Here is a 25,401-nt window from a genome sequence, read left to right on the forward strand (position 1 = left end):
GTTTCGTGTGAGAATCCAGCTCCTGTGGTGGGTAGGATAGGGCCTAAGCAATCTTTCTAAAAACAAATTTCTCTTAGGGCCCCTGGGTGGCTAAGCCTGTTAAGCGTCCAACTCTTGATTTCGGCTCAGGTCACGATCTCATGGGTCTTGAGATCAAGCCGTACATGGGGCTTTGCGCTCCATGCAGAGGTCCACCACTGGATTCTCTCCCCTTGCCCCTCTCCCACTTGTGTGTGTGCACGTGCATGTGCTCTCTCTCTCTCTCTCTAAAATAAATGAATAAATCTTTAAAAAGAAATTTTTTTAAAAAGTAAAAACAAATTTCTCTTAAATGAAAAGGGACTTGTGACTTTCTCAACTTAACTAAGAATCCCTGTTGCCTATTGCATAAAATTCATTATCCTCCACCTTAGTATGAAAGGCCTTTTATTGTCTGGCCTTATCTAAATTTCCAGTCTTTTTTTTTTTTTTTTTTTTTTTTTACCATGACTACCCCACCTACCAGTCCATCTGAATGACTAGTGGTTGCACATATATTCACTGCCCTTCCCTATCACCACACCCTCTCTCTGCCTGTGCTTTCTACCTGAAATGGTCTTTTCACAAAATCTAAGTTTTAATCTCCAAGCCTCCTCTATGAATAGACCCTTCCAATCAATTCAGTAAAAAGGCTACTGAAGCATCTTATCTGTGCCTTCCTTACAAGGTAAGCCTGTATTAAAGTCATCCCTTCACTGCAATTACCATATAATAGAAAAAATTCTAGATTTATTTATAATTAAGAGACTTGTTCATATCCTAGCTTTGCCTGGCACACTACATGTTCTGAAGCCAATCTTTAATTTCCATTCACTTTTGTACAAAGTGGAGAGGATCTCTACTAGTTGTCATAGTTCTTGAAATGAGAGATTATATAATCAAGTACAGGTTAACTACTTATAAATAACAAAGCATAAAAGCCAACTGAATATGGAGTATGAAGCATCATGAAAAAAGCTCAAGATTATTTTGGAAACATTTCTCAGGGAATGTAGGTCTTAAGCCTAAGCTTGAAAGAGGTTGAAAGAAATACTGTGCTTGATGAGAGGGCATTCCAGGTGAGAGAGAGGGCTTCAAGCTGGAGAATAAAGAGTAATAAACCCTATGTGAAGACATTTCATTTATATTTTAAAATATATTTTTTGTGTCCTTCAAGGGAAAAGACATTTTAAGGAACTAAAATAGTATTTCTAAGGTGCCATAATGAAACATTTAAGCTTATGTTTATGAGCACTTTTGTGTGCTCAGAATGCTGATGTGATTCTGTCTTTCAGCATGGAAGAATGTGAGGCTCTCTGTACCAGGTTGGCCATTATGGTAAATGGAAGATTCCAATGTATTGGATCTTTGCAGCATATAAAAAGCAGGTAAGGTGGGTGCCCGGGTCGCATAGTTGGCTAAGCAGTTGAGTCTTGGTTTTGGCTCAGGCTGTGATCTTAAGGTTGAGAATGAGCCCCACATTGGGCTCTGCACTCAGCGGGGTGTCTGCTTGAGATTCTCTCTTCCTCTCCCTCTCCCCACCATGCTCGCTCTCTCTCTCTCTTTCTCTCAAATAGATAAATCTTTAAAAAAAATAAAACAGGTGAACAATTGTATTGTTTAACATATGATGTTGGGAAGTCAATCTAAAAGTACCATACTTACCTTAGAGGATTACTCAACAAATTGTCCTATAATGAGAAGTAAAACTGGAAAGAAAAAGTTGATAATCGATTTACCTTAAATTATCTTACTAAAAGATCTTTTTTTTTTCTTACTAAAAGATCTTAAAAGAAAATCTACAACACAAATACTCTCGGAAAGTAGTTTTCAAGAATTTACTCGATAACAAATTAGACCTTGACAAGTACATGAAAGCATAGATTTTTATCTAGCGTGTTCATTTGCCATTTGCACAGGCTTTCAGCAAGCTATTTAACATTTTTACTGCGTTCAAAGCCTTTTAATCAAAAATACTTTGGGGAAATGTACATAAATATCATATTATCAAATTAAAATTAAATTAATATTTATATTTGCCAGAGTGCATATGCACTTATACATATCTATATTAATCTCCAAACTTGAGGACATTATTTTATACCTTAATCTGTACAACCTGGTTTTCTTGTAAAATAGTATTAAACAAGATAATTAAGGTAGAAGGAGGAAAGGGACATTATACATTGTTCTCAGAGAGTCTGTTGTGACTTGCTTACAAACTCTATTCTTGGGCATACAGCTAGCATATTGATTTCTTATTCATTTTTAAAATCCTAGTGACTTTAATCTTCACTTTGGACACCAAAACTCCAATGACTTGCCTTTTAAGACCTTGTTTGTTTTAAATTAGAAAGTATTTAACCCCAGATATTGACATCAATTGCCAATTGATTGATATCAATGAAAGCCAAGTTATGTTTTCTTTCTAATGCAGCTTTTGTCCAAGGAGTGTGACTTTGTACAGTGGTAGAACTAAATAAAAAATCATGGCAGGGCACTATTTCCAGTTGCAACATACCTTGAACTTTTATGAGAAAATGGCAGTCTTTATATTAAAAAAGGGGAAATAATGGTCAGCTTGGGTCCTGTTTCATTACCTAGAATTCCAGGGGAGCTATTTCAGCAAAATAGAACTCCTATCACACTTTGTACTTTTTCTTTCTAGGTTTGGACGAGGATTTACTGTCAAGGTTCACTTGAAGAATACCAAAGTGAGCATGGATACCCTCACAAGGTTTATGCAACTGCACTTCCCAAAAACATACTTAAAAGTAAGTAGGAAATTGTCCTGCCTTTTGATCTTGATTAGTTTTGCTAGTCATAATCTAATATGGTTGTTTACCATTTCAAGTCAAACATAGCCTTATTATTAATATATTAGTTCAAGCTACATATGATATTCTGAAACACACTTAGTAGGAACAAATAGAATCTTCAAATTAATTATATCATTTTATAGCTAGTTGAAAGTAATGTAGTCCTAGGGCACCTGGCTGGCTCAATCTTTAGAGCCTGCAACTCCTCATCTCAGGGTCATGAGTTTGAGCCCCACATTGGGGGTAGGGCTTACATTAAAATAAATACATACGTACATAACATATATACATAAATAAAATGTGATCCTTTTATATAGCTTTATTTATTTCTTCCTCACAAAGACCTTATGACCATGCTATTAGTTTTTGAGTTATATTCCCAACTAGTTTACTAGTTACATATGTTAAGGAATTAAAGGATGACAAATATTATATGACCAAAGACATTTCATCTTACAAAAAAAAAAAAAAAATAGAGTTTGTGAATGTCAGAGCTAGAGAAGATTATCTTCTTGCTTCTCTCATTTGAAAGATAAGACCACAGTAGTTTAAACAGAACTGCTTGGAAATCAAGTTCTTAATTCCCACACTAGTTGAAACATTGTTCACTTAATTTGATCTTATGTATGCATATCCACAGGATGGGCAGGCATATATATTTATATATCTCACATAGTACATACTTAAAATAAATGCATGTGACAGAAAAAGCTATCATCATAACATCTTTGATGTACAGGTAGTTTGTACAAGATGATTATAGCAAATGAATGTTTTTAAAGGAAAGCAGATGTAGGGGTACTTGAACAGCTCAGTTAGTGAAGCATCTGATTCTGGTTCAAGTCATCATCTCAGGGTCCTGGGATGGAGCCCTGCATCAGGCTTCTTGCTCAAAGGGGAATGTGCTTCTCCCTCTGCCCCTCCCACTAGTCGTGTTTTCTCTCTCAAATAAATAAATTCTTTAAAAAATTAAAATAAAAGTAAAATAAAAGAAATTAGGTGTGGAATGATGGAAGGAAATGGGAAGACTTGGGCTCTGCATGTGTGATTACCAGCAAGACATTTAAAGTCTCTGAACTTCATTTTTCTCCTTTGTAGAAAAGGAATAATGACATCTACTTCATGAGATTGGTGTGAGAAACAAATGATAAAATGTCTACAAAGCTACTTCATAAACTATAAGGCACCATATTAATGTGACATGATTATAGAGAGCAAAATAGAATGTATTTTTTAAAACAATTCTTTTATCTCTATAAAATACCTTTGTCTCTACCTCCCAAACCTTGGCTTCTCCAGGAAATAATAGCTTTTATGATTCTTATCAAAGTCCATTTTCTACCACCTAAATTAAAATCAAATTTAAAAATTAAAGGACTCTGTTTTGCACAAATCACAATAGTGCTTTTTCTTTTGGTGAGTTTCTGAGGTGAAATCTGTGTTTAGCAAAAAAAAAAAAAAAAAAAAAAAGAAAAAAAAAAAAAAGAAATGTATGTTTATTCACTGGGTGTTGAGATTACATTCACCCTGGTCTGTTACTTGTAGGACCAGGGCTATACAAAGCAAATAGAGTGACCATAAAAGTTTCATTCCTTTCTAAACATAACATTCTTGACAAGAATGTAGTTGTTTCTAGATCCCTAGAAGAGAAATAGCAAGAGCAACATTTTGGGAATAAAAATAAGATAGCCTGATGGTAGTGACAGGTGCAATGCATAACCAGGTCGATAAGAGGGGTTAGCCAGTGAGCAAAGATAGTGTGATAAGAGGAGGGGTATCCAGTAACAGAAGTTTTAAAAACCAGGTGAAAAAAAATTAAATTAAAATTAAAATTAAAAAAAAATAAAAACCAGGTGAAATACACAGTCTTCATCTGATCCATTTAGGTTGCAGGGATAGATTCTGGAGTAAGAACATATCTTGATAAAATAGTTCTCAGGAAAGATTATCCTAGCTGCTTTGTGCCAGGATATGTGAATATATACAGGTTCTAGGCCACGGAAGAGGCCGAGGCAGTCACTCAGGTATGGAGTGGTGAGAATGGAGTTAATGGTGCAAGTAGAGAGGGAAGGTTTAAATGCGAGACTCATTTTAGAAGAAAAAACAAATAGGATATAGTAACTAATTGAATATGTAGAAAATTAAGGTATTAAAGATGCTCCATGGAAGCAAAAATAGATTACTAAGTAGATGGTGATACCATAGACTAAATAAAGAAATTGGAAAGCATTTTAGGGTAAATTAAGAAACAATGTGGCATATATTTTTTTAAGATTTTATTTATTTGAGAGAGAGAAAGCAGGCACCAGTAGGCACCAGTGGGGATTGGGAGAAAGTGAGGGGCAGAGGGAGAGGGAGAAGCAGACTACCACTGAGCAGGGAGCCCCATCTGGGGCTCAATCCCAGGACTCTGAGATCGTGACCTGAGCTGAAGCAGTCTTAACCAACTGAGCCGCCTAGATGCCCCAGATATGGCATATATTAATGAAAGTTTTCCTACACAGCACTTCTGAAATCTAGCCTCTTTAGCCAATATAAATTGAACAGTTAATCCTTAGCCTTTTAGTACAGTTCTAGCATTAAAACAACAAAATTTTCTAAATGTGATCTCTTTTAAAAAAATCTTATGTGGGATCCCTGGGTGGCGCAGCGGTTTAGCGCCTGCCTTTGGCCCAGGGCGCGATCCTGGAGACCCGGGATCGAATCCCACATCGGGCTCCCGGTGCATGGAGCCTGCTTCTCCCTCTGCCTATGTCTCTGCCTCTCTCTCTCTCTTTCTGTGTGTCTATCATAAATAAATAAAAATTAAAAAAAAAAATCTTATGTGAGCTGAGCATAATCTGACATCTGAAATACCATTTCACAATATTTTTTTTCTAGGCAAGACTATAAGGAAAATAGAATACTTGGGAATTTTCATTAGATTTTTAATTTTATTTCCTCTTTGACATTTGTAAAACTTTTCATCTCATCTTTACAGGTTGTTAGCTGCAAAACATAGCCATCCTTTACACTGTCTCATCATTGTCAACGGAATGAATTTCAGTATTTTCTTTAGCTCTTGGTCAAGTTATGTCTACTCAACTCAATATTACCTGACATTGCAGAATAAATTTTTTCCTTTGGTTCCCACAGGATCAGCACCTCAGCATGCTAGAGTATCATGTGCCAGTCACGGCAGGAGGAGTAGCAAACATTTTTGATCTGCTGGAAACCAACAAGACTGCTTTAAATATCACAAATTTCTTAGTGAGTCAGACTACTCTGGAAGAGGTAAGCTGGTTACCATGATCCATGTGCATAATGCCACATTTAATTATTACACATTCTGGTTATTTCTTTTTAATGACATTCAATTTGTTTGTAATTGAAACATATCTAAGCTCGCACCTGAAAAACTTAGCTGAATTTATTTCTAACAGCATTTTAGGATGTTCAAAAAAAAATGTGAAAGGCATTAACCATTTTTTAATGGAGAAAAGATTTTTCCTTTCTATAAGACATTTATATTCATTAGGTTGTAGGAATATATAAAGAAACAAAATGTTAGTTTCACCCATAAAACAAATAGTTATTAACACTTTCCTTTCTCCTTGATAAATTTTTCTTCCCCCCCCCCCGGTAGATTTCTTAAATAACATTATCGATTGGCTTCCAGGGTTAGCACAGGATGGGGGTTTCTAGAGAGAATTCAGTGCCAGACCTGTAGATCTGCTAGGTTCAGGCAACCAAACTAGTAAATGCAGAATTTTTTTGTTTCACTCACATCATCTGTCTTAATTATTTTATCTTCTATAACTGGAGACTTTAGAGGTCATCTGTCATCCTCTTTGCCCTGTGTTAATTTTGTAGAGCTCAACCAACCCTGATGTATAGAACATTGAGTAGCATCTATCATAAGGACGAGTCTAAATGTTAGGCCTCAAGGGCCTCTTAAGTGCTGCATTTTATGGACAATTTTTTATGAGGGTTTTAGCCAATTATGGCTTTACTGACCCAGAAATGTTAGCCTTTGACTTATAATCAACTACCAGGACCCCTGTCTGACACAAAAGTAGAATCTCAGTTTCTGGAGGAATCTATGACCAAGTCCTAAAGGTCTGCCTGTTAAATAATTGGCTTACTGAACATAATGTGGGCTCTTGATACAAATTTTATTTTAGTACATTAACTCTTGAAACTAGTGAAATTTGTCTCAGCATCATTATATAAACATTTGATAATGGCTTGGATTCCTGGATTATACTTGATAGAAATATTAATGTAAATCTTATAAATGCAAATATGTGGTTATAGATATTTAATTATAGCTTTAGATTGATATTATGATTATAGTTCTAGATATAGATTTTATTTTCAAACCTCAGTTAATTTTCTTAAAAACTTTATTTAATTTTGAGAGAGAAAGAGTGTGAGTAGGGGGAGAGGCCGAAGGAGAGGGGCAAGCTGACTCTATGCCAAGCGCAGAGCCTAGCATGGGGCTCCATCCTACAGCCCTGACAACCGAGCTGAAATCATGAGTGGGACACTTAACTGACTGAGCCATCCAGGCATCCCCTGCCCCAGTTAAATTTGAATATATAAAAGGAATACTAGTGAAAATGTATGTTTCTGTGTGGTCATGTCCCTATAATATCTACTTTACTTCTCTTTTTTCTCTTTCACTGTGTGTGTGTGTGTGAATTAACCCTATTTCTTCTTTTGGCTTACCAAGCACTAATGGCTTTATTTCCCTTAAAAAATAGGTTTTCATCAACTTTGCCAAAGATCAAAAGTCCTATGAAACTGCTGATACCAGTAGCCAAGGTTCCACCATAAGCGTTGATTCACAGGATGACCGGATGGAATCTTAGTATTATCTCTATCAAAGTCAAGCACAGCAAATGGTCAATGGCTTCCTTTTAAAGAAGAGCCACAGAAGATATCACTTCCTCAAGCTATCTTAATTTTAAAGTATTATACTGTATGGAAGGTACAATTGTGTGAGACTAACAAGTAACTAACTAACTATAAGTGGAAAGTTTTTTTTTTTCTAAACTCGGTGAATGTTGTTGCTACTGAAATGAATTTTGGTAAACTGAATACTCCGAGCGTGCTAACGTATATGCTGGTCACAATGCACTTAAAGATAAATGTCTTAATTTATTACTTTTAATAAAAAGACAACTTAAAAGGCATAGTTATTAGTAGCTGAAAAGTAAGAGTGGAGAAGAAAAGTAAGATAGTTTGGGGTAGATAGAATTGGGAAAACAAAATAATTTATTTCCAGAAAACAACAGAATGAGCATCATCATTGGATATAGATTAGCAATGGCAGTAAGCAGTGGGCTCGATGTCTGCAATATATGTGGTGTGTCATTTTCAGTACCTATAAATATGTGGGGTATACTGAATGCCAAAAAAGTGCCTTTCCACAAGAATGCAATAAGAGGGCAGTTTACCCTGGTGGTAAACAGAATTTAGATTTATTCCTGCCAGACCTTAACACGTAGTAAGGCACTGAGCAGAGTAAGAAGCTATTTGTTCTTCAGAGGAAATGGGTGTATCAGCTAAACAGATAGAAATCCTAAAAACTGATGGAAAATTCATGTGCTGCTGGCAGGCAACTTTTTTTTTTTTGTTTTTGTTTGTTTTTTTAATCTCTTACAGAAACCCTCATATTGTGGGCCTCTCTGCAGGAAACATTCCTGTGGAGAGAAAATGAATATGGAGATAAATTTCAGCTAATCACCCTGCTGACCCAGAATCATGCATATGACTATAGGATAGACTTCATAATGATATGGCCCTCGGGGAAGGTGCTTTTATGTAGTGTGTGTGTGTGTGTGTGTGTGTGTGTGTACATATTTGCCAGCTTTGGCACAATTGTATTGGTTTCAAAAACCAATAAACTCAAAGTTTAGAAAAAATAATTCATGAAGTCTTTTCATTTGTCAGAGAAGATTCAGGAACCTAAAAACTGGAGTCATGTGACCTACAAGGTTCCAGTGATCAGGTCCCTGCTCACCTCTCCACCTTCATCCCTTTCTTTCTCTTCTTCCTCTTTAGGGTATAGTCATGCTGGTTCTTTTCAGTTTTCCCAGTGCACCAAACCCCTCGCATCTCCAGACCTACTACTTGAAATGTTCTTCCTTCCTCTTTGTCAGGAGACTATGCTAACAGTCTTCAGAAATGTTACTCTTTCTCACAGAAGCCTTCCTTTTTTACCTCCTCAGTTTAAGCCCAATCCCTCTGTTTTAATACCGTACTTTATTGTACCGTCTACTTTTCTGTCAGAGCATGCATCCTAATTTGTAATCTATCCAGACTAAAAATACACATCTTAACAGATGGCAACAGAACTTTTCTTAGTATAGAAAAAGCCTGTATTGAGTATAATATGTAGATAAGGTTTTCAGAGTAGAAGTTGTAACTCTGAGAGCATGAATGTCTTTGGGAGCCCAAAGACAAAAAAAGGTGGTCAGGCTTCATGAAAGAATAAAAGGATTATCGTTCATTGTGTTTGTTATTGTGATGATGGTGGTTGGTTGGTTGGTTGCCTTCTCATTTCTGAGTAGTGGTAGGAATGAAAGCAAAAGGCAAGGAGAGAAGTGGAGAAGGAGAAAGCAGGGAAGACTGAGTATTAAAGAGATGAAAGCCCAGGGAGAAGGTGGAGTGGTTGAGCGGACTCTGAAAACCATGGATTTCCAAATACATTTTCACATTCATTCACTGTGCAACCATGCTATGGACTGTCCTCATGACTTCTAGAAATCTGCATTAAAGTCAACCACACTTACAAATGAGTGGTAAAAATTAAGGAAGGGGTGAGTTGATGTCTTATTTAAAAGAGGTGAAGAACAGAATATAACAATATATCAAAAAAAAATCATTCACCACAATCAAGTGGGATTTATTCCTGAGATGCAAGACTGGTTTAATATTCACAAATCAATCAACATGATACATCATATCAATAAGAGAAAGGATAAAAACCAAATGTCATTTCAATAGACTAAGAAAAAGCATTTGACAAAGTACATCATCCCTTCATGATATAAGTTCTCAAGAGGGTAGGTTTAGAGGCAGTATACTTCAACATAATAAAAGCTACATATGAAAAACTAACAGCGAGCATCATACTCAGTGGAGAAAAACTGTTCCCCCTAAGGTCAGGAACGAGTCAAGGATGTCCACTCTCACCACTTTTGTTCAACGTAATACTGGAAGTCCTTGCCACAGCAATCAGACAACAAAAAGAAATAAAAGGCATCCAAATTGGTAAGAAAGAAGGGCAACTTTCACTATTTGGATACAACATGATACTATAGATATAAAACCTGAAAGACTCCACCAAAAAACTGCCAGGACTGATAAATGAATCCAGTGAAGTCATAGGATACAAAATAAAAATGCAGAAAACAGGCAGCCCCGGTGGCCCAGCGATTTAGTGCCACCTTCAGTCCAGGGTGTGATCCTGGAGACCCAGGATCAAGTCCCATGTCAGGCTCCCTGCATGGAGCCAGCTTCCCCCTCTGTGTCTCTGCCTCTCTCTCTCTCTCTCTCTCTCTCTCTCTCTCTGTGTCTGTCATAAATAAATAAATAAAATCTTTTTTAAAAAAAGAAATCTGTTGCGTTTCAATACACTAATAATGAAGCAGCATTAAAAGAAGACAATCCCGTTTACACTTACACAAAAAATAGTAAGATACCTAGGAATAAACCTAACCAAAGAGTTAAAGACATGTACTCTGAAAACTATAAAATACTAATAAAAGAAAATGAAGATGACACAAACAAATGAAAAGACATTCCATGCTCATGGATTAGAACAAATATTGTTAAAATGTCTGTGCTACCTAAAGCAATCTACACATTCAGTGCAATCCCTATCAAAATGCCATCAGCACTTTTCATAAAACTAGAACAAACAATCCTAAAATTTAAATGGAACCACTAAAGACTTTGAATAGCCAAAGCAATTTTGAAAAAGAAAAGTGAAGCTGGAGATATCATAACTTCAGACTTCAAGTTGTATTACAAAGCTGTAGTGATCAAAACAGTCACAAAAACAAACAAAAATGTGGTCTTTCACAAAAATAGATCAATAGAACAGAATAGAAAACCCAGAAATAAACCCACAGTTACATGATCAGTTAATCTTCAACAGAAGATCTATCCAAAGGAAAAAGGATAGTATTGGTAAATAAATGGTATTGGAAAAACTGGTCAGCTACATGCAAAAGAATGAAACTGGACCACTTTGTTACACCATACACACACACAAAAAACTCAAAATGGATTAAAGACCTAAATGTGAGACCTGAAACCATAAAAATCCTAAAAGAGAGCAGAGGCAGTAATGTCTCTGGCATTGGACACAGCAACATTTTTCTAAATATGTCTCCTGAGACAAAGGAAACAAAAGCAAAAGTAAACTATTGGGACTATATCAAAATAAAAAGCTTCCACACAGCAAAGGAAACAGTCAACAAAATTAAGTACAGCCTACTAAATGAGCAAAGATATTTGCAAATGATGTATCCAATAAAGGGTCAGTATTCAAAATATATAAAGAACTTCTACAACTGAACACCCAAAAACAAATAATCCAATTTAAAAATGGACAGAAGAGATGAACAGACATTTCTCCAAAGAAGACATCCAGATGGCCTACAGACACATGAAAAGATGCTCAACCTCACAGATCATCAGGGAAATGCACATCAGAACCACAATGAGCTAACACCTCACACAGGTTGGAATGTTTAAAATCAAATGCTTAAGAAACAAGAGTTGACAGAGATGTAGAGAAAAAGGAACCCTTTTGCACTGTTGGTGGCAATGCAAACTGGTGGAGCCACAGTGGAAAACAGTATGGAGGCTCCTCAAAATGTTAAAAAAACAGAACTACCATACAACCCAATGAACATACTGGGTATTTACCAAAAAAAAAACTCCACAAAAATACTAAATCAAAGGGACACATGCACTCCTATGTTTATAGTAGCATTATTTAAAATAGCTAAATTATGGAAGTAGCCCAAGGGGCCATCAATAGATGAATAAAGAAGTTGTGATATATATGTGCAATGGAATATTATTCAGCCATAAAATGAATGAAATCTTGCCTTTTGCAACAACACAGATAGATCTAGGGAGTATGAACCTAAGCAAAAAAAAGTCAAAGACAAATACCATATGATTTCAATCATACATAGATTTTAAGAAACAAACGAGCAAAGAAAAGAAGAGCAAAACAAACCAAAAAATAGAATCTTAACTATAGAGAACAAACTGCTGGTTACCAGAGGGGAGGGTTTGGGGGAGGGTTAGGTGATGGGGATTAAGGAGGGCACTTGTGATGAGCACCGGTGATTATGGAAGTGTTGAATTGCTGTATTGTACACCCGAAACTAATATAATCCTGCATGTTAACTGTATTGTAATTAATTAAAAAAAAAAAAAAAAAAAAGAAAAGTGCAACAGTGACTGCTTCACCATAGAGAAGCCTAAAGGCAGAGAAGACCCTGAAATAGAAGCCTGGATATGCAGAATGGAGCTTTTGACCCCACAGAGTGGATCTGGGGGGGTCCCAGCCAATCTCATCTACCCTTCCATAGGCAGGGAAGCCCAAGCTGGCCTCTATACTGTAGTCATTGCATTTTTATTTAAATGTTCATTCAGTATTTCTCTCCTTCACTAGACATGAAGCTCTGTGAAGACAGAAAATCTATTTTAATCTTCCTAATTTTCCCACCTACACACATACAATGAGTATTTGTGGCACTCAACAAATATTTGTTGGTTAAATAAATGAAGGAGAAACAAAAGAGCTGGCATGGTTGATATGAAAAACAAGCATCCTTTTTCAGTATAAATCTCTGAAATGCAGTGAAGTTTCCCAAGGGCTAGTTTATTCATGGAGAAGAAAAAGGAAATATGATGCTTTATTCCATATTAGATATTACAGTGAATCCACTAGTGTGGGAGGATTTTGGTATCTTCCTGGAAATCAGAATTCTAATGCTTTGCTTTTATACATCTCGTCTATTATTTCTTCTTTGTCCTTTTGTCTGAAAGGATGTGCTGCACAGGAGTTTCATGACATTTTTACATAGAAGTAAGGAACATGCATAAAAAACTGTTAGGACTCACATCCCTTCAGATTTCTCTGCAATAGAGAAAATGTTTTGAGAATTTCCAGTTCTCGGAGGACTGTCTCGGAGGACACGAACAGAATCTGCTTTTTTTTTTTTTTTTTATGAGTTATGTGAATTACTTCTGAGGATTGTGGCAATCTTCAGTTCACCTATAAAACCTGATTCTTATTAAAACATTTGGTGCAAAATCAGAAGAATAGAAAAATGATATGTACGACTACTTTCTCCAACCATGCTCTCTGCCTGAATGATGGGTCCATTCTCCTTGGAGATCATCCCGGTATTTGAACACCAGGTGCCCTCCTGGGCGAGGGTGGGGGTGACAAGGTTTGCATTCTCCTACCCCTTCGGGACCTGGGAGCCTGCTTGCTTCATTACTGTAAGCTTCTCAATGAACTTTTTAAATATAATAACAACAAGCTAAAAGTGAATGATTTCCTTTGACATCATTTGATACAAAATCAATCCTGTTGCTTATAAACCCAGACTAATTTTCCATAATCTGTAAAATGAAATGCAGACGCTTTAACCAGTCCTCAAAGTATTCCATCATCCAGCTCCCAGTGCTTCCACTTCTCTTCTCCATGTAGTATCTGCTCCAACGTCAGTGCATTTCTTGCTATTTTCTAATATGTTAGACCTTTTTTCGATTCTATGGCACTTTGCTCACACTACTTTCTTCTTGAAAGACCTCTTCCCTGTCCCCACTTAGCTTTTATCTAGAAACTTCTCTTCATCTTAGTTACCACTCTTCTCTTGTGTTTTCTTTTTAAGGTAACCTGCCCGGAAAGCCACAGGCAGAGTTAATTGTCCTATCCTCTGCTACAAAAGCATTTTGTGCAGGGCTCTGCAGGAAGCAATCCCTGTGCTGCCTTCCTCTTCCCACTACACTCTAAGAACTACTCCTTTCCTTCATCCTTGTATGGCCCACGTCCAGCACAATATTCACATACTGTTGCTCAATAAATCTCTGAAATACCAAAGAAGTCCATGTCAACTCAGAAATATTTTCATAATTTTTATTCTAATTTTTTTTTTGCACTGATGTTTGTTCTTAATCTTAGAAGAGTAGGGGGATCCCCGGGTGGCTCAGAGGTTTAATGCCTGCCTTTGGCCCAGGGTGTGATCCTGGAGCCCCAGGATCGAGTCCCATGTCAGGCTCCTGGCATGGAGCCTGCTTCTCCCTCTCTCTCTCTCTATCATAAATAAATAAATCTTTAAAATATATATATTGAAAAAATCTTAGAAGAGTAGCCATGAAAATTTAAAGTTAACTCCTGGGGATAATATGCAGATGACCAGCATTTTAAAAGCAAAATGTTGATCCTGCATACAGCATATCTCATTAAAATGCCAGCCACTGGACGTACTATTATTTTACTAACAGTATTGCCTAATACAGTATTTGCCCGGCGATATTAAAATAAAAACACTGTTTAAAATCAAATACTTTGGGCAGCCCCGGTGGCTCGGCAATTTGGCACCACCTTCAGTCCAGGATGTGAATTTGGAGACCTGGGATCGAATCCCGCGTCGGGCTCATTGCGTGGAGCCTGCTTCTCCCTCTGCCTCTCTCTCTCTCTCTCTGTGTCTATCATGGATAAATAAATAAAATGTTTTTTGAAATAAAAATAAATAAATCAAATCCTTTCACCTAGATAACGTGATGCTTAATCACCCTCATTGCAAAATGGAAAAACAAAGCTAAGTTATATAGTTAAAATAAAAGCAGCTATCAAAATTATTATGTATGAAACACTAGGTCAAGTGTGCCATATTTATTATATGCTTATTTAATTCTGACGGCATACTTTCAACTTACTAGCCCCTTTCTATTGACAAGGACACCGGAGATTGGGAAAAGGTCATTATCTATCTCAGAATCATACAGCAACAAAGTAAGCTTGACTCCAGGGACTATATTCTGACACAGACCAATACATACATATATACAGACAGACAGAAAGAAAAAAGAGAAAAGAAAAAAAAAAAAACGAAAGAAAGATTGAATATGCTGACTTAGATACATAAGTTCACCAATAATTTAAGGGTATGCTATATTTATGTCTGTGTTGACCTGGTAAGTGAACTGGCCATGGTGGCCCTAATCACTGCCCCCTTGCCTACTGCAACAGAGATCTCTGGCGAGGATGAGAAGACGTCCCTGATGATCCTCTTTCCCCTAAGAACCCTCCAGAAAAACCCCAGTCTTCAATTCTGCCTATTCTGAAATTTCTCACAAAGAAATCCAACCATGTCAGCTAGACATACAGATATTTATTAATCATTTACATTTATTTTAACTTTAAAATTTTTCCTTGGGGGATCCCTGGGTGGTGCAGCGGTTTAGCACCTGCCTTTGGCCCAGGGCGCAATCCTGGAGACCCGGGATCGAATCCCACGTAGGGCTCCTGGTGCATGGAGCCTGCTTCTCCCTCTGCCTATGTCTCTGCCTCTCTCTCTCACTGTGTGCCTATCATAAATAAATAAAAATAAAAATAAATATTGAAGATACCTTTAAAAAATAAATTAAATAAATAAATAATAAAATTTTTCCTTGGTACTTACTGGGATTTTGCTGTTGTTTTCAATATAGCAGATAATTTGGCTATTTATTTCACCCATCTTATATCTGCTTTTCATTTTTATGTTTTACTATTCCATTCAAAAGGAAACAGATCTCCCAGTGTAAGGAAGCCAGCATTATGAAATGGCACTCGCCCTAAACAAGTTATGTCCAAAGTGGCTCTTTGGACACCGCAAAACAGATTTTCAGTGCTTGTTACCCGGGGCCCATTGAGAAGTCTCTAGGAAAAAAAAGAAAGCCTCCCACTTGAACTACTGCTCTTGGCAACTCAGAATCCTCAAAGACAAAATCTCCAATAACCAGCCCAAAAGAAATATTTAGTACTACCATAGAAGTGTTCCTCTCCTTTGAGACAATTCAGCCAGTAAATCAAGATGTTTGTTAATTAAATATTATTAGACTAAAAAATTGGAAGCAAGATGCCCTAACCAATGCACATGGTAGTTCAAGAATGGAATAAATGGAAAGTCCTACCCAAGGAAAACCTCAGGTGTAACTCCAGATATAAATCCTATAAAATTCTGTCAGACTCTTTAGTGAGAGGCACAAACACATTAACTAAGCTAAAATTTTTCCTTTTTCACTAACCAGCTTTAAGAACTTATCTGATCTGGGATCCCTGGGTGGCACAGCGGTTTGGCGCCTGCCTTTGGCCCAGGGTGTGATCCTGGAGACCCGGGCTCAAATCCTACATCGGGCTTCCGGTGCATGGAGCCTGCGTCTCCCTCTGCCTGTGTCTCTGCCTGTCTCTCTCTCTCTCTCTCTCTCTCTCTGTGACTATCATAAATAAAAATTAAAAAAAAAAAAAACTTATCCCTTTTTAGGTAAGTCTTCAGATGTAGTCTCCCCTTACAGAGGTCTTCCCCAAACTTTTCCTTGATAATGAAACTAAAGTATGGCTTATCTTATTAAACAATTTATCTTTATTAAAAAGAGAAAAAAAAAAAAAGAGCTTGAAACCTATCTTAACAACTATGACCTGTCTAGCATTTCAAGATTCCTCTATGAACAGGGAATCTATAATATGACCTACGTATGTAAAGTGTATTATGTATTGAGTACAGTGAGTTAAACACTTATATTTTTAAAGATTTTATTTATTTATTCGTGAGAGACACAGAGAGAGAGAGGCAGAGACACAGGCAGAGGGAGAAGTAGGCTCCCTACGGGGAGCCCGACGCGGGACTCGATCCCAGGACCTCGGGATCTTGACCTGAGCCAAACACAGATGTTTAGCCACTGAGCCACCCAGGTGCCCTCATTAAACACTTTTTAATTAGCAATAGTAGTCTTTTGCAAATCTAAGGAGAGAAAAGAGGCTGTTGTAGTATACCGGGCCTCCTAAGATGGCCCCCATTTATCCTCACCTCTGTTCTCATGTTCATGAGCGATCAGTTCTTACCTGGGTGTGGGTAGGACCTGTGACTTGCTTCTGACCAACAGAATATGGCAAAGGTGATAATGTCACACAGGCTATCACATCTCCCTTGCGAGAAGCCTGTCTCTCTCTCTCTCTCGCTGGCTTTGATGAAGTAAGGGGCCAGAGTGAGGCCCACTTGGCAAGGACTGCAGGCAACAAGACAGGGGACTGAAGACAGAATCCAGCTGACAGCTAGCAAGAAACTGAGACCCTCAGTCCCACAGACTGCGAGGATGCAAAGGCTGCTAGCAACAATCACCTGAGTTGGGAGACAGATTCTTCTCCAGTTAAGCACGCAGATGAAAAATAGCCCTGGTTAACACTGTGATTGCGGCCTTGTTGACAGCATTCTTCCTTCAAATAATCCTTCCTGAAGTTACTCATTACTCATTAGTCACTTAAGCATGCTATAACGATCCTCTTCGCCCTGGTCTTCAGGATGATTTTTCTTCCTGTCTCTTTGCTTAAGATATTAATTCTTCGATTGACTTTTGTCCACACCTAAGCCATTGTTATACATTATAGAAGGTCATCCTTTGGATCTATCCATATTTTATCAACCAGTGATGGACTAATCTCAATAGCTAACAGTTATATGACAAGGTATATAATTTCATTTTTTAATAAAGCAACCTTATATGTATAAAATCACCTGACTTCACAGCAACCCCATGAAGTGTTATTGCCCCAGATGAGGAACTAGGATCAAAGTGATTAACTCAGAGCAACAAACACATGTATTAAATTATAGTAGCTAGTTATATTTTGTGTCTGCCTTAAATTCTTTCCCAGTCTCTCTTTTCTGATTTCTGCGGTTTTCTTGTTCCTATTCAAGGTGATCTCCATGAGGCTGCCAATGATAGTGGATCCATACCATCCCAGCAATTAGGGTCAGCACCTGACCCAGGATGGCCAGAGCACCTGAATTCTCTTGACCACTTTGATTTAGAGATTAACATGTGGCCCCAGTGAAGTGAGTCAATCGTTTTCAAAACTAATATTTAAATTTTGGAGGGAGAGATATTTCCTTTTCCTGGGATTGCTCAACTGGGTGAAAAGGAGTCTAGAGCTCCCGGTTCCCATCTTATACATAACATAGAGTTTGCATACTTAATGAAGTCAAGCAGAGACAAGCAGAACTGACAAACGGAATAATGGACCAAGTCGTCCTGCTGACATTTATTTAGCCACAGAGTCCAGCCAAGCCTGAAGGACTACTCTGGCAGCTATGGAGGACACACTCTAGGGAGACAAAGCAGAAGTCAGATCAATCTGGGAAACTAGTGCAGCAAAATAAGGCAGTAGTTGCAGAGATGGTAAGACGGTCAGATTCTGAACATATATTGGAGACAAATCTATAATATAGAACTTGCTGCCAAATTAGTGAGGAGTGTAGTTAGAAAGAAGGGGGTCAAGGATGAATTCAAGGGTTTTGACCAAATAAATAAATAGTTTTGACCTAGGCAACTGTATAAATGGAATTGTCATATGTTGGAGAATGGGGAAGCTGGAGAGCCAAAGGCAGGTTTAGGAGGGGAAATCAAGAACTGGGGTTAAGGTACATTAAGTTTGATGTGTGTATTAGACATTCTAGAGGAAATGTTGAGTGAGCTGAAGATCTATATACCTGCAGCTCAGGGAAAGGTCCATACTGGACAAAAGGGCTTAAGTCATTGGTATACGGATGGAAATTCAAGCCGCAAGTCTGGTTGGGATTATTCAGGGAGGTGAGTGTGCCTAAAGCAACAAAACAATCTAAAGAGAGCATCTGGGGCATTACACTATTTTTGAGGGAGAGAAGAACAACCAGAAATTATTTGTAACGTGCAAGTTAAGAAAGTGTTTCTTCAAAGTAGGGAGTGACTGGGGCGCCTGGGTGGCTCCTTGGTTAAGTGTCTGACTCTTGTTTTCAGCTCAGGTCATGATCTCACAGTCTGGAGATCAAGCCCCACTTTGGGCTCAGGGCTCAGTGTGGAGTTGACTTGAGATTCTCACCCCCTCACCTCTCTATCTCTTTCTCTGCCCCTGCCCTGAGCTTTCTCTCTCTCTCTCTCTCAAATAAAATAAATAAAATCTTTAAAAAAAAAAAAAAAAGGTAGGGAGTGACTGACCTTGTCAAGGCAGCTGCTAAGTGAATTAAAATAAGAACTGAGAATTGGCTACATGATTTGACCTATTCGTGTGTGACCTTGACAAGAGAAGTTTCTGTGGAAAGATAGGTAAGAAAGCCTCAGGAATGAAGGCATTAAAAAATAAGAGGGAAAGCAAACATGCAGTCTAAGGGTAAGTTTTTCAAGAGAGGAGAGGGGAGCAGAGAAATAGGTGGTATTGGGAGGGAAATTACCAGTTATACCAGAAGAGGGATTTCACATGTTCTTATTGGGGCAGGAAAGGGTCAAGGAAGGTTGGCAGTGGTAGCGCCCTCTACCTCTGATAGTCTTTGGGGTGGGCAATGCCCCTTTGTTTCTTGGGTACTATTTTCCCCACAGGACTGATGACGAAAGCCTGGGCTGACATAAGGTCTTGGCTTGGTCAGAGTCTGGTGGTGCTTCCTGGCTGCCTCCTTCCCCCCACTGGGTGGAGCAGTTCACCCTTTGCTCAGAGGTCACCTGGTCCTGGCAGGGTGGACACCGTGATAGGAACACTGCTCTCAAGGTAAGGACCATGCCACATTCAACTGAAGGTGGTGACACTGAGACCCAGTGCGCCTTTACTGTACCCTCCTGCACAGTCTAGTTCACTTTGGTATGCCCTGTCCCAGAGTGATACAGCAGCTCGCCTTCCACGTTAAGTTCGTTTAGTGAACATTTAACACACAAGGACTCCCATGCTCCCATCTCAAAGCCCAGAGAGTATAAAATTATCATTACGTCCACTCTTCGCTCCTCTTAACGTCTTTTTCTTCCTTTTCCTGCACTTAATTCCCCAAAACAGAAAGCAGGCAAGCTTTCTCTACATCTGATCCTCCTTCTACCACAAATAGCAGATCATAAGACAGAAAACGTATTTTCTTTTCATCATAAGAAAACCCTGTGATATTGAACTCATTCCCTAGTTTTCCAGGCTAGATTTTAATTTAAGTGGGTCAGAGGGAGGAAAGTCAGAGAAATATAGTAAATCCATTCTTTTTTTTTTTTTTAAGTTAGTGGCTTTATTTTTTTTAATTCATTTTTATTTATTTATGATAGAGAGAGAGAGAGAGGCAGAGACACAGGCAGAGGGAGAAGCAGGCTCCATGCCGAGAGCCCAACGCGGGACTCGATCCTGGGACTCCAGGATCGCGCCCTGGGCCAAAGGCAGGCGGGAAACCACTGAGCCACCCAGGGATCCCCAGTAAATCCATTCTTAAGATAATGTCCTGTTCTTCAGAGTCACTGTCATGCTGCATATGTCTATAGTGTTTGTCATAAACTGAAGAGTACCTTGGCTTTTTCCTCCACACTTTTTTTCCCCAGAACTTTTCCAATCCCCTAATTTCCTACCCTACAATCTTCCCACTGTCCCAACAGATAAGGGCCTTGGGCTACATGGAAATGGCATGATAATCAGAAAGACAAATGAGAAAAAGCTCCAAAAGGAGGGCTACAGCAGGTCTATCCAGGCAGATCTTTCCTCAGACTGGCTTGTGTTACCTTTCACCACACCTCAGCTCTGCAGGCTCAGAATCATACCTTTACAGCATAAAGGAGACATATTTCCCATGGGTGGACTCACATTAAAGTCCAGAACATCGATGGATAAAACATGAGTGCCAGATTATTGATTTACAATGAGAACTTGAGCTGAACATTCCTATCCCCCAGCCGATGCATTTTCTCTCCCGGCAAGCACACTGCATAGGAAGTTAAGCTTTCATCAGAAGCTTGCTTGCTGAGAATAGACTCAGGGTGAGTTGAGTTAATTATGTGATTCCAACATTTAATGTCATCAGGCCTCAAGCCTGAGGCATCCATCTCCATAGTGTGATATACCTTCAAAAGACCCATCCTTCGTTCTCGAAAATGTCTTTCCTCCTCAGAGCTGAGCGAGCCCTAAGCCCTGCCATCTTTTGCCTCTGAGAAGCTCTTTTCAATCCTTTATGGCCAACAAGCTTGCTTTTCGATGAATACTTATTTCTTTAGATATGATAATACAGCACTTTCAATCAAAATATAGTTTTTCCAACGTACTGATTTTGTGTCTTTATTATTTATTGATCGTGAAGTTAACTGCAGAGCAATGTACCCGAACTTCCCTCATAATTAGAATCACTTAGGGCCCTTTGTTTAAAAAAATATATATCTCTAGGTCTAGCTCTAGCTCTAGCTATCTATCTATATACAGACTTTTTAGGCCTTCCCCCTGGAGAAGGCCTGGAGATTTTGAATCAGTAGGTCAGTAGTTAGGGAAGAATTTCTATTATTAACAAGCAATCATGTGATTTTTATCTACAGAGAAACTGGGGAACCATTGTTTTAGAAAATGATCTGATTCATCTTATTTCTGTGTTCTTGACTGGGCTCCTCAATATGCCAGCCTATACTGACAACATATACATATATCTACACTTTTACAAGCAGCTCATAAAATAAACTATATCAGACCTAAAAGACAGCATAAAACAAGGTTTTAGAGAATTACTTCCCAAACGTAAGTATATACATATCCTTGGCCAGGAATCTTATTAAAATGCAGATATTGATGAGTAGGTCAGGTATGAAGCCCAGAATTCTCCATCACAGGGATACCACTCGTGCTACTGCTCAGGCACACTTTGAGGTTGACCTTGGAACCAATTGTCTACGGTTCAAACTTTGGTTTGCAGTTCATCACCCAGTTTTGAGATTCACTTCCAGTTTCCCCAACTGGTGACCTTGGACATTTAGTCCTTCTGTAACTCATTTTTCTTGTTTTAAAAATGGAAATAGGGATCCCTGGGTGGCGCAGCGGTTTGGCGCCTGCCTTTGGCCCAGGGCGCGATCCTGGAGACCCGGGATCGAATCCCACGTCGGGCTCCCGGTGCATGGAGCCTGCTTCTCCCTCTGCCTGTGTCTCTACGCCTCTCTCTCTCTCTGTGTGACTATCATAAATAAATAAAAATTTAAAAAAAAATGGAAATAATGCTAGTATTTACCTCACAGGATTGTTATAAGGAATGCATGGATGTCAAAAATGCTTAGAAGAGGCCCTATGGTAAGTTCTGCATAAATGATAACTCTCATAAATATCTCGGTTCCATTTATGAAGACCAGTAATGAATGCAAATTTAAAGCTATTTTTGTCTATAGTGTGTCTTCTAAAGGAAAAAATCAGGGAAACCTGGGTGGTGCAGCGGTTTAGCGCCTGCCTTTGGCCCAGGGCGCGATCCTGGAGACCTGGGATCGAATCCCACGTCGGGCTCCCGGTGCATGGAGCCTGCTTCTCCCTCTGCCTGTGTCTCTGCCTCTCTCTCTCTCTCTCCCTATGTGACTATCATAAATAAATAAAAATTTAAAAAATTTTTTTAAAAGAATATAAAGGAAAAAATCATTAAAGCAAAATTTTCTATGGATGATGTGATGACCCTTTACACTTAACAGTTTTATTACAACCTCTTGTTGATTCCAAGAATCACCTTAACTGGATTTCATTAAGTCCATTCCCCCTAAAGTATCTTTTCAAGCAGAAAAGGGTTACAATAGAAGAACTCTAGTTGACAAATCATTTCCATCTTCGTCTGAACTGCAGTTGTTACAAAACTATTTCTTTCCTTCATTTTTTCAGGTTAAATTTTCTCAAGAAAGGATCAAAAGTATATCTTTGTGCCTTCAAAAAGATAATTTCCCTAATTTAAGATGATAAACTGAGTTCAATTTCACACATATTGGAACTCAATGAGTGCCTGTTGAATAAAAGGATGCATGGATGGATAAATGAAAGAATAAATGTGATAAGTCCTACAAATCTTATTTTAACTTTCCTCTCAACAAAATCTGAGATTCAGCTTCACAATATAATATTTTAAAAGAAAATTATTTTTGGCATGCTTTATTATGGTAACTTCTAACTCAGTGATGCTCAATTTAAGCTGCCCATCAAAATTACATGGGCAAGTTACACTGATTTCAGAGTTCCACCCTTCCCTGAAAATCTGATATAACTGAGCAGGCTGTGGTGTGGCCACTGGGAGTCTTAAAAGTCTCCAAGTGTTTCTAACGTATGGTCATGGTTCTATCTTCTATGGTTAATTGATATCTCACTGAAAAAGTTCAAAAATAATATATATAACTCCTTACACTCTTATCAAATGTATATTAGTCTTTGGTTCCATAGATAGAATTAGAAATTATATTGCCTCAGTATAAATCCCAAGTACTAATGTCCCTTGAAAACTTGTATTATAGTCATGCCACTAAAATTAGAATTGGAAAGAAGAGCCTTTTGAGACATCAAATAATGGTTTAAAATGAGGTGGAGGTGCCTGGCTGGCTCAGTCAGAAGAACATTATATTCTTGATCTTGGGGTTGTAAGTTTGAGCCCCACATTGATGTATAGAGATCACATTTTTTTTTTAAGATTTTATTTATTTATGAGAGACAGAAAGAGAGAGGCAGAGACACAGGCAGAGGGAGAAGCAGGCTCCATGCAGGAAGCCCAACGTGGGACTCGATCCCAGGTTTCCAAGATCAGGCCCTGGGCTGCAGGCGGCACTAAACCGCTGAGCCACCTGAGCTGCCCCGTGTAGAGATTACTTAAAAACAAAAGTTATGGGATGCCTGGGTGGCTCAGTGGTTGAGCACCTGCCCCTGGCTTAGAGCATGATCCGCAGTCTCAGGATCGAGTCCCACATCAGGCTCCTTGCCTAGAGCCTGCTTCTCTCTCTGCCTACGTCTCTGCCTTTCTTTCTCTGTGTCTTTCATGAATAAATAAATAAAATCTTAAAAAAAAAAAAGTCATAAGTGGTACCTGGGTGGCTTGGTCCATTGAGCAGCCAGCTTACTCTTGATTTTGGTTTAGGTCATGATCTCAGGGTTGTGGGATGGGGCCCTCATAGAGTCCCACGTGCTGAGCGTGGAGTCTACTAGATTGTCTCTCCCTCTGCCCACCTCCTGCTCACAGTACACTTTATCTACATAAATAAATAAAATCTTGAAAAAAATAAAATAAATAAATAATGTGAAGATTAATTTATGCCCCAGCTTTTGTTCTCTTAAACTTATATTTAAAAACTCATGTGGCTTTTTAAAACATAGATAAGCACCAACTGCCATATCCAAAAGAACGACACAACTGAATCTCTTTGGGGTCATTATATTCCCCTCCAAAAAAGCTCTTCCCAACAACTATCCTATATAAGATTATTACGATGAGCATTCTTTTGCTTTTTTAGCCAGGTGGTTCTACAACCCTTATAGGTACCAAAACAGCTTCTAAAGTATTTGTCCCATCTGTTTTTATAATTGTTGCTCTATTCTTTCTCCTTTTCTTAAAATATAATGCAGGATGTGAATCATGTTGAGCTGTTCTTAAAGAGAAGGCTTTGTCTCAGCATCATATGTGAATCATTTAAATCTTACCTAACAATCCATTTGGTATTAAGGCATTTATGTTATGTATCAGTGAATAAGAACTACCACAGAAAATTGAAGTTTTTTAATAAATTGATTGCTTTCACAAAAAATGGTGACAGAAGTATACTCCTATGTCTGCAGATTTTATTATTTTTAAAAAAATTTTTTTTTAAAGTTTATTTATGATAGTCACAGAGAGAGAGGGGGGGGGCAGTGACACAGGCAGAGGGAGAAGCAGGCTCCATGCACCGGGAGCCCGACGTGGGATTCGATCCCCGGTCTCCAGGATCGCGCCCTGGGCCAAAGGCAGGCGCCAAACCGCTGCGCCACCCAGGGATCCCTGTCTGCAGATTTTAGACTGGAAAAGTAAAGCATTCATTACAGTACTTTAGGGAATTATATTTTTATAGCTTATGAATAATTTTTCAATTTTTAAAATGTAAGCATCCTTTAATAAAAGCAAGAAGTGCAACAATTTAATATATATTTTTAATATTTTTAAAGTTCCATTAAAGTAACATCACATAGATAGATGGATTAAGATTTACTAAAGGTAAAATTATGCTTCTCAGTTAAAAACTAAAATGAATAAAGCAGTTGGCATTTATAAAATACTTTCATTCCTCGTTTTCATTATTTTATTTCATTAAGATGTTTATGTGAATTTTAAACTACTTAATAAATATATTTCTACAGTTTCCCTCAAAACTTAAAGTATTACAGACTAGATGAAGTGATTTTTTGACACCATTCCCAGCTTAGGCTCTATCCTTATCTCCCTAGAGATAACTACCAGTGTGTTTCACTCCTGAACTTTTTAGGATTTTAAATAAACTTACAAATGAGGATGCTTATGTACATACCAATAGAAAATAGAGATGCGAC

The 25,401-nt window shown here is 38.2% G+C and overlaps 1 protein-coding gene across 2 annotated transcripts in view; it reads left to right on the forward strand.

Annotated features, from left to right (window-relative positions):
* ABCA12 (ATP binding cassette subfamily A member 12) overlaps nucleotides 1-8,749 on the forward strand; it is a 275,603-nt gene extending 266,854 nt beyond the window's left edge. For both annotated transcript variants that reach the window (XM_077884812.1, XM_077884813.1), the window contains 4 exons: nucleotides 1,314-1,406; nucleotides 2,687-2,792; nucleotides 5,973-6,110; nucleotides 7,583-8,749. In XM_077884812.1, the coding sequence (XP_077740938.1) occupies nucleotides 1,314-1,406; nucleotides 2,687-2,792; nucleotides 5,973-6,110; nucleotides 7,583-7,690 (445 nt within the window). In that variant the 3' untranslated portion in view covers nucleotides 7,691-8,749. The remainder of the gene's footprint in view (nucleotides 1-1,313; nucleotides 1,407-2,686; nucleotides 2,793-5,972; nucleotides 6,111-7,582) is intronic.
* The last annotated feature ends 16,652 nt before the right edge of the window (nucleotides 8,750-25,401 follow it).

The sequence above is a fragment of the Canis aureus genome, chromosome 36, assembly GCF_053574225.1.
Source record: "Canis aureus isolate CA01 chromosome 36, VMU_Caureus_v.1.0, whole genome shotgun sequence".
NCBI lineage: Eukaryota > Metazoa > Chordata > Mammalia > Carnivora > Canidae > Canis > Canis aureus.